The sequence below is a fragment of the Battus philenor genome, unplaced genomic scaffold, assembly GCF_028537555.1.
Source record: "Battus philenor isolate CCGP_79_NKW_IND1 unplaced genomic scaffold, ilBatPhil1.0.hap1 SCAF_30, whole genome shotgun sequence".
NCBI lineage: Eukaryota > Metazoa > Arthropoda > Insecta > Lepidoptera > Papilionidae > Battus > Battus philenor.
The window spans coordinates 5,790,845-5,801,311 of NW_027181694.1; the positions used below are offsets into that span (position 1 = coordinate 5,790,845).

The 10,467-nt window shown below is 33.9% G+C and overlaps 1 protein-coding gene across 1 annotated transcript; it reads right to left on the reverse strand.

Annotated features, from left to right (window-relative positions):
- Positions 1 to 1,272: 1,272 nt before the first annotated feature.
- Ccs (Copper chaperone for superoxide dismutase) lies at positions 1,273 to 9,784 on the reverse strand. Its single transcript, XM_068771182.1, has 7 exons — positions 9,695 to 9,784; positions 8,284 to 8,376; positions 6,686 to 6,797; positions 5,949 to 6,124; positions 4,489 to 4,644; positions 3,593 to 3,696; positions 1,273 to 2,036 (listed from the first exon to the last, which is right to left on the reverse strand). The coding sequence occupies exons 1-7, from the start codon at positions 9,707 to 9,709 to the stop codon at positions 1,856 to 1,858; spliced, it is 837 nt and encodes a 278-aa protein (XP_068627283.1). The 5' UTR covers positions 9,710 to 9,784; the 3' UTR covers positions 1,273 to 1,855.
- Between the last annotated feature and the right edge of the window lie 683 nt (positions 9,785 to 10,467).

Consider the following 10,467-nt stretch of genomic DNA (forward strand, 5'->3'; position numbering starts at 1 on the left):
CCAAAAATTATGGCATAAATTGACAATGTATATTTAAACTCGTAGATTGCAAATATTTAAAAACTCGTCAAAGATGATAACGGCAATTGTCATTTCATTCTGTGGAGGCAGCCATATTTACGTTAATATATACGCTAAAGATTATCTGTGAATGATTTAAAAACCGGGAATCCCCTTCTATTTTACAAAACCCTTCAAACCCCGATGATATTAAGTCATAATAAAATATAGTTAAAAATGATTGTAAATATATTAACTTTTGCTTCTTTCAAATGTATAAAAATATACCAATTTCTCTATGTAGGTCAAATTTATTGCAACCAAAACTCGACTTCGATTTATCAAATCTTTCTATAGACAATTTGATCATAGATAATGCACAGAAAGCTCCCATTTCTAGATATAACAATGTAAAACAGCGTTTCCCAAAGTGGGGTCCACAGTGGGGAAATTCGAAAATGGAATTGTGTTTAAAGCTTTCGGTTTTATGGGAAACACTGCTATAGATTGATATAAATCACTTATCAATGTTATTAATATAATATTTTATATTTAAAAATAAATATATACAAGATGATTGGTTATAGGTGTGGATCATTCAGAGATATGTTACATTAATTTATTTTTTATATTAAAATACGAGAACTACTTCTGTTTGAACAAAGTCTGAAAGGATAGATAGTAAAGAATTATTAATTTTAATATGTAGAAATTTGAAACCGCTTTTTCTTAACCCTTAATAGCCTAGAGTTTCAATTTTGATACCAATCTTTTAAGCCGAATGTTCACATTACTATTAGTTTTTTTATAGGTTGGCTGTACGGGTTTTACTGTTGTATAATATTCTTTCCAAGGAAATTAAAAAAAGTCTATTTTTCCCTTCATCTAGACCCTCAAGCAAACACAGTAATATTAAAAAAAATCACTTTTCACGTCCGCACGTTTCGTAAAAATTTTTTCGCTTGGCGCCAGCAGCGCTAATTCGGATCACTTGGCTTGTCGCCGGCCGTCTTTGACATTATCAGGAAATTATGAATTGTAAAGTATTAATCAACTCATCGCTAGTTCTCATGCGTTCTTAACCCTGTTCCCTTACTTTCGTGAAATTTCGAAGATATACATACGTAAATAAATACAAAATTTGTTTGTTTTATATATTTGTTTATTTCCATTCTCTTTGGTATTCAGTATTTTTCTTTCGTATGGTCAGACAAAACAGTCTCCAAGATGCAACGTCGAATTCTCCTTGTAAATATTTCACTATCTTGCGACTATTCTGTTCCACTTTCACTTTTTTCATCACCAATGTCTTCTTCCGAATCGTCCGGAACGTCAGGCAAGACGTCCGCGCATTCATCATAAATAATCGTGTCGTCTATTTCGTCTGCCGTGATGAAAGGGCACAAGCACTTATAAAAACAAAAAACTTTTTGACGTGTCTAATTTATTGTTACCTAAACAAAACACTGACAGAACTCAGCGATACTATTTATACTATTTTGCGCACGACACCACTGTGGTGTCGCCGGACGGCATAGAGAATATGAGTTATACATTCACCACTTTTAATTTTTTTACATATATAACCAATCACCCTGTATATATATAGATTTGAAATGTAAACACATATATCTACGTATTGTTTGATTGCTTTATACCATTTGTTCCCAACGTGGGTCCCACGCCTGGACACGAGATTATTGTATTGCTTTATGCCATTGGTTCCCAAAGTTGGGCCCACGTTTGGAAATGAGTTTAAACCTTATGCTTTAATATAAAAATTATATATGTTACATATGGAGGCGTTTTAAGATAGGCAAAGGTGAGACAGGGTATTAAAGTCTGGGAAAATGCTTTAGACTTTGCAACAGGGCTTCGAGTGGGACTTCGCCCCTTTTTGGCAACAGCCTCCCCTCCTTCCGTGACCTGCAAGCGGACGGTCGCGCTCGTCCCACACTACCACACCGTCACAAGCGCACACGCGCTTTGGGTTCTGGAACACACCTGCTGAACGAGCGATCACCCCACAAGCGACACTGCACCAGAAAATAAAATTATATGATTGTAGTAATACCAAACATAAGTGGTTCAAGCTTATATAATCTAAGTAAAGAGTTTTGTGTCTTATTAAAAGATATTTGTAGCACTTTATCAATTTATTTAACACACGAACAAATTTTTATTAGCGCTTGAGTGCGAGCAAAAAGGACGTGCATTCGTCGTAGGACTCTGGGGCGCAATGTGCTCTGCGACCGAGTGAAACCGGGCAATAAAACAAAGGCGCAAAAGAAACAAAAGTAACAAAAGGTCTGCGCCCGCGCCACCGGTGCGTGCATGTGCCCGCTGCACTAATTCGGCACACTAAGTTCGCCCGTCGGCTACGCTCGCACACAAAATCTTACACCTATTATTCATTCAGACATCACATCAGTGTATATACGACTCCCACAGTAGTAACACCGAACAGAAGTGGTTCAGGCTTATATAATCTAAGTAAGAAAAAGACCAGAGACTCTTTGTTTGGCACTAATCGGTGTAACATAACTCCTGAAGATGCCCCGTGGAGGGGTGAAACACGTGTTGAGTGATTTGGCGGTGACGGTTGTGTGATTCGCATTGTTTGCCGCATACGCATTTATCAGCGGGCACGACTACCACTGCATGTGCGGAAGTGGCTAAATATTAGTCCTTTTCTTACTTAGGATGGACTTCCGCGAGGTAACGCCTGATTCCATTAAATATTATATAATCTACTCAAATTAAAATCAACTCTAGAAAGATTTTCACCATCAGTCAAGATCGTCATCATTGTTCTAGTTCGCCATGCCCACTGCTGACCAAAGGCGCTATTTGTCGGTATAAGCAATCCTATATAATTAATATCAAATGATTGAGACTTGCGAAAATCATATATGATTGTAGTCTGAACAGAGTAAAACTGTTCAGGCTTATATAATCTACTCAAGAGTTGATTTTACTCTTGGAAGCCCTTCATCATCAGTCCAAGATCGTCATCATTGTTCTAGTTTGCCAGTAACACCAGTCTTGAACTGCCATGGTCTACGTTGGTCAACCTGGTATGAGAACCTTTCTTCGCCAAATACTGTCAGCAGGAGCGACCTGACCTATCCACTGCCACTTGAGACGAAAAAAAAATTAAAATGTTCTAAGAGTGGCAGCTCAGTGGTGGGGGACTGAGACATGCGATCACAGGTCGCGGATTCGATTCCCTGGATGTAACCCATAATTCAAACTTTGTACATTAGGATTGCTACTGCACACAGACAAGTTTCCAGAGGTGATGGAGATGATGATTATGCTATGCAGTGAGTGACTATCAACTTGAAGGAGAGAGAATCATTAATAAATGTTGGTAATCACATTTTAAAATTGATCACAAAAAACAGAGTTTATCTTGGACTCTTAACATATCAAGCACCGTTGGGAAACCTATCTTTCAATTGACGGATACCATTATAAAGGAACTCGATTTGATTATAATTTTCTATAAATACTCTTCAGGCATTCCCACAAGTGGTAACTGTAAATGATTCAACGCGGAAGACTCCAGGTGTATTAGAACAATACTCACTTACAACCGCTGTCTCCATCGATCTTTGATTCTGGTGATGAGCCCCTTCCAAAGTCATCCCTCCTTTCTGTGACAGCTACAGACCTACCAACTATATCCCACACCTGGAAAATAAATATATATGCATATATGTATATATATATATATATATATATATATATATATATAACAAATACCACATTTTTTAGGTTTTTTAATCTATTTTACCCCAACCTAAAGCCGCCACTTATAGAAAAATCGGTGCATTTTATACAAAGAATAAAAATAATTATCAAAAGAAGCAAATGATACTTGATGTAACAGCTCCTAATAGATACCGGACTGTTTGTATTTCGTGCGACAGAGATAGTGCTCTACAAAGCCGAATTTAGGCAATTGTCTCTTTCCAAAGGTCGATGTGCAATATTTATTGCCGGTGTGAATCATATATGATGATACTGTGATCTAGAATCATCTAAAAAGTGCCCACAGGTATTCATTTTTATAATATACTTAATACAGTAGTAAATACATTCATTTACAAATTTTTATATAAGACACTGTAATAGAATTTAAAGTAAGTTTCATATTTAATTTACATAAATATATAAAAAAATAACTTAGAAACATTACATATATTGTAATAACGTACAGTCGCACACAAAAGTGTTAATAATTTTAACCATTAACATGGCAGATTTTTTTTTTAATATTACATTAATATTCATACCACTTGACTTTTAAGACCCAAGGATGCCAACAGAAAAAAAACTGAACAAGCGTTCGAAAATTAAAAAATTACCTAAACATTCAATCATACAAATGATTACTTTGCGTTCAAAATTGATGCAACTATTTTTTTTTAATCTGATGTATCTCTACAGATATATTATCAAGAGAAAGGTTAGATATCATACCTTCAATACATCATTGACTAATCTAAAGGTGGCCCTTCCAGTCTCGTCTGCAACAATATTACCCAGGTCCCCGGCGTGACGTTCCTCAGGTGGATCATCAGGTCCTCCGTGTTTTGTGTTTGAAGGATTATAATGACTTCCTATACTGTCACAACCCTGAAATACATAAACTGTTAATATGGAGATTTTATTAGAATTTTTTTTATATTTAAACGGTTTTATTTAGTTCGACCCGTACGGAATTTATTTGGATCAAAATTAGAAATTGAAATTTAGGCACCTTCCCGTTGTCAGATAGATCTGAAATTTGGTACACACATTTAATTTTGATGACAATACAATATAATAAAATCAATAACACTATAAATCTAAGATGGCCGCCGATACAAAATGGCGGATTACATATTTTTCCTTAACCCCCTCAATATGGGTATCAAATGAAAGGGCTACACTAGTAAAACACGATGATTATGTCAAAATTTAAAATTAAAGATGGACGTCGTTCCAATATGGCGGACTAGGTACATATTTTTCCACAACCACCACAATATGGGTATCAAAAAACCGTTTAACCTAAAAGTTTTTTAAATGTATTTTTTACATCTAACTTCAATCACCCTATGTAATAGTAATTTAGATCCTTCATACTGGGATATACTGTTAGGAATAACGGTAGTAATGTTCCTAGCATTTATATGTTACAAGATAAATAAATTATTTTTACTTAGAAATATAAGAGATAGGTTGTTTAGTAAAAGTTCGTGGAACGTATAAGAAACACTTTATTCAATATCGCTAGTCGATATGGTTCTTTCGGCTTTTTTAATTTGCTGCTATCTACATTTTGGGTAGTACAACTCGTGGGTGAGTGAACATGCACAGGTCTGCGTGTAGGTACTGTGCGAGCGAGACAGCAGTAGGATTTAATGTTTGACGTACTATTGGTTGGTTGAGTGATGATCATAGAAACTTTTAGACAGGGTAAGAAAAGGACCAATATTTAGCCACTTCCGCACATCACTCAACACGTGTTTCACCCCTCTACGGGGCATCTTCAGGAGTTATGTTACACCGATTAGTGCCAAACACAGAGTGTTATTATTATTATATTGGTCCAATTTAATTAGGATGGACTTCCGCAAGGTAACGCCTGATTCCATTAAATATTTTAGACAGGGATCGGATGTGTATATACCTAGTGTTCAAATAAAATATAAAACGAAACCTGACCTGTGAGGACACAACAAACTCAGACAGTTTTTTTTGTGATCACTTTAATAATTATTCGTCTTTATCATCACTGTTTCAGCCAAGGGACTAGGGATAGATTTCTCTCATATATTTCCAATTCCTTTATCTTAATAAGATCTCCTATGCTGTGCTTGCTGGTTTATGGCCTCCAGAACCTCAAGGCTCCAGTGGACTTATCTTCAGTGTTCACGATGAAGTATTGAACTTACCTGGCTTAGGTCCCCAACTTCATGGACATGTAGACCGTGGAGTCCAGTGCTGAGACCGTCGATGCAGCCGTCAGCGACCAAAGGACCTTCAGGTGTCTGCTGGAACCTGACCACACCGATCACTTGTGCCCCACAACAAGCCTGACTCGACACCATTGATACAGCAGACTGTGCATCTGTGATTAAATAAAATTGAACACTTTGAAATATATTACATAATTTCATTTACCAGCTAAATTAATTTAGCTGGTAAATGAAATTATGTATTAAAATTATATTAAAATTGTAATGTCGTTGTTTTAGCTGGTAAATGCCCACTGCAGGGCATATGCCCCCCCCCCCCTCAATTATATCTATGTGGAGGATATGCCATGAAACTTGTTTGTGAACAATGGAAATTGTCTCCCAGGAGTCAAATTACTATATCATTTCTGAAATCATTGATATAACTATATATATATATATATATATATATATATATAGTTATATCTTGCAGCCAAACGCACAGTCCCGTCCATTGCTGTCTAGATGATCTTGTCCCTTCTTATGTGTTCGGTCGCAGGTGACCACGTCTCGGATCCGTACATCATCACCGGCAACACACATAGGTGAAAGACCTTCATCCTCAATGTTCATTAAACATGTAATATAGTAAAACCCTATAGTAAACTCTATTCGACTTGATTTAACTCATGAAAGGAATTTTTAATTTAAACCTTGAAGACTGGTATCATTACCTCCAAATCCTTGCAGTACAGCTCTCTTCCCAGACGCCCTGGTCACCACATCCAGGACTTCTGTACTGGGTAATGTGGTTTCAACCATAATCGCACCATCTTTGAACACCGCCTGTAAAAGACATGACATTAATAAACACTTCCAAAGGATAAATAAACAACCTTTAACTGGTTCTATAGGTAAAATACAAGGAAGATCTATGTTCAGCAATGGATATCTTACTGCTGAAATCATGGTGATGACCAAGGGTACTAAGGTTTCGAGGTAAGATTATAGATCAGCAAGCGAAGCATTGGATGTTCACCCACTAAGTATACAGACCTTGTTAATGTCGTCAGGAGACTAGACATAGCTACTTCCAATCATCATATTGGAAACTCATGGGAGTCCAATAGTGGATGCCTTGCGTTTGAAACGGTGATGAAGATGATGACTATTAGTCTCGAGGGCCTGCAGAGAGTATGGACTGACAAGGGTAGCATAAAACATCCATCTACAAGACGGCCTGTCCAAATATTTAAGGTCACCGGAAGACCCTGGATGCAGGTCCTTTCTAACTAATAATTTTGGGAATCTACGGGGAAAGCTCATGTCCTGCAGGACATCATATGGCTGGGACAATATTGCTAGCAAGTGCAATGTAAGATGTCCAGTCACAAGGAGAACAGATATCCTTGTCGAGGTAATTCAGAGGAACTTGACGAAGGCATATTCATACAAATCATAATGGAAATCTTTAATGTCATACTTCAACTTAAAAATACGAGAGATTGAAACACTTCTAGACATGAATAGATGACATAGATCCCACAATAAACTCGATAAATATTACTCTGAAATATGCTTCTTTTTTTTACCAGACTGTTATAGACATTATTCAACTTTTGATTGTACAAACATCATCAAAGTTTGAAAAATTACTTCTGTTTGCATATGCAATTACATTTTTGATTATTTTAACATTATATATAGTAAGCTACCACTGGCACGGAACGTTGATATGCTGAGAGCCAGAGAAAACTTTTTTAAAATAAATTTAACAACTTTCCACATTTACATTTATAATATCAACAATGTAAATGCGTCAACAAATCAAGTTCCACACACATATATGATTTATTTAGCAACATACATTTAATTTTAGATTTAAAATTAAGAAAAGGAATGTCTGAGAAATGTCGTGAAACTTTATTATATATAATGTTGTGTATGCACTCAGTTTTTTTTGAAGACATAGTTTAGTGATATTTATTGTATTTGTCATGACAATTTTTGACATAAGTTTCGAAGTTATGTCAAATAAATATCATGTTATTAAAAATGTGTTACAAAGCAATCATTAGATATCTTCATAGTTATAAATAGTCTATACAGGTCTGTTATGTAAAATAATTATATAATTCATCACCATTAAGCAGTTGAACATCCTCAACTTATAGTGTCATTATGGGATATATGGTTTAGTTTTTATGTATATAAATAAAATGATAATAACAAATTCCCTTTTATTTCATGTTTTATGTACACATAATATAAATTCTATATTAATAACTTGTTATGGAAACTACCAAACATATTCATATTAAAACTTACTTACATCTGTTACTCCGTCCCGAGACTTGAGTTCATTTAAAGTTTTATTTACTATCTGGTCATCAATTCTTGGACCAAACTCCACCAAGACTTCAAGCTGGAAAATAATTAATTTTAATATATATTTAATATTGCATAGAAAACACACATTAGATATGTTACCAGTAAGTATGAAAATAAAATACAAGCCCACACTAAGAATTTGTTCCCAAAATGAATACAGGAATCCATAGAAAAACTAAATTTATTAACATAGCCCAATGGATTGGCAAGTGATGGATTGAAGTAGTAGTGATGTAGCCATATAGTGCACAGAGCATCTAGCCGCTGGAGCCTTTGGAGTGAAGAACATCAACCAACAAAACTATGGAAGACCAAGGAGTGTGAAGTGGTAGATCCCAGGAGTATTGGAAAGAAGACATCTTGGTAAATAATGGTGAATGATAGATTAAGATAGAAAAGGATTGTCAAGAATGCCTTGGACTAATAGAGGGTTGTAGCTCCACAGAATGACAAAGAAGATGAACCAACAAGTGCAGCATTCTGTATAGAAGTCCTAACATCTATACAGAAACCAAACAAATAACCTCGTAAAGCTTGCCAGAGGCTACTGGTTGCATGCCTTTGACAATCAGTCTTATAGGGAATCTATAGTGGAGACATTTTTCTTATAATAAATGTTTAATAAAAGAATAATAATTATGTGCTATTTTTTAAAATTTGTGATATGTAGGTAAATAGAATAATGTTTGAAGTAATGTTCATATGCAAATTTTCTTTTGTTTGCCCTTATATACTGTTTTGTCTTCTTGTAATCTTTTTTAATTGCTTTGTATTTATATTTATTAATATTAACTTTGTTGGCAACCCTTAATAAGTAAAAAAAAACTATATAAAATATTTCAAAATCTGCATTATTTACATTTTACTTTTGAATTTAATTTTTATTAAATCAAGGTTAGTGAGCTATATGGATTAAATATATTTTTTTCATATTAATGGCGATACAATTGAGATATTGCGACTTAAAAATATTGTTTTGAAGTAAATAATATACAAATTGACATCTGCTGTTCCATTTAAATATATTTTAAAATGAAATGATTTAATTAAGCAAAATAATGGCTAAGTAATTATATTATTGGTTAAGTTAAGCGCATGTTTTGCACATACGAGCTTCTACCTTCAAATAATATTTTTAAGATTTAAAATTATTATATATGTATATAAATGTGAATTCGAATTAGCTATATAAAAAGGGCTATGTATTACGCTGTTGTTTAAACAAAAGAGGACATATATAATGCTTGTATTCAACAAGGTTTTTAAATTACAATCAATAAGAAGTAAAATTTTTATAAACATATTTGATTTAAATACGATATTGTTGTTAGAAGAAAAAATTATACATTTACCTTAGACGTTAACATGTTGTGTAAATAATGTATCAGCAGATCTCAAATTATTTATTTAAAAAACTTTCTGGAATATATTACCACTTGTAGATAAGTGCGAAGTAATGAAAACATTACTTGACATTCACAACGACTTTGACGTTTAAATGTCACTTTTATAATTAAATAGTTTACGGAGACTGCTGTTATGTTGCTTAATTTATTTATTAAAGAAGATACCTCAAGAAATCACACGGGTATATTACGTGCTAGAGATGTAGGTAAAATGTCTTAAAATAAAATAATTAAGAATTAAATTAAACTAGGGTATTAAATAAAAGAGAAGGCTCTGCTTGCAATGTTAATAGGAGCATGAGTAAATGCATTTAAATTGATTATTCTTTAGTTTATTTTAACAGTAATATTTAAATTTGTATCTAATGTTACGTGCAAACCGTTTTAACAACTAAAATTAGTTTTGTTAACCAAATTTTAATTCGTTATTAAAAAAAGTTTTTTTCAAACACCTTAACACTTCACTGTATTCTATATTTTTTTATAAAATTCCGTTTAAATTTGCACCACCGAAGCTTTTTATTGGCCTGTTATTTTTTTTCTATTTTAAACACACTGTAGCTATAGAATTCACTAATAAATTTCATTATAATATTATAAAGAACAATAACAAATTGGACACAATTTTGCAGTAAAAAGAATCAGAGGTCATATTTTACTATGAGGTACTTTTAAACTGCCTCGAATTTAAATGCTAAACACATTAAAGCCTTACCCGA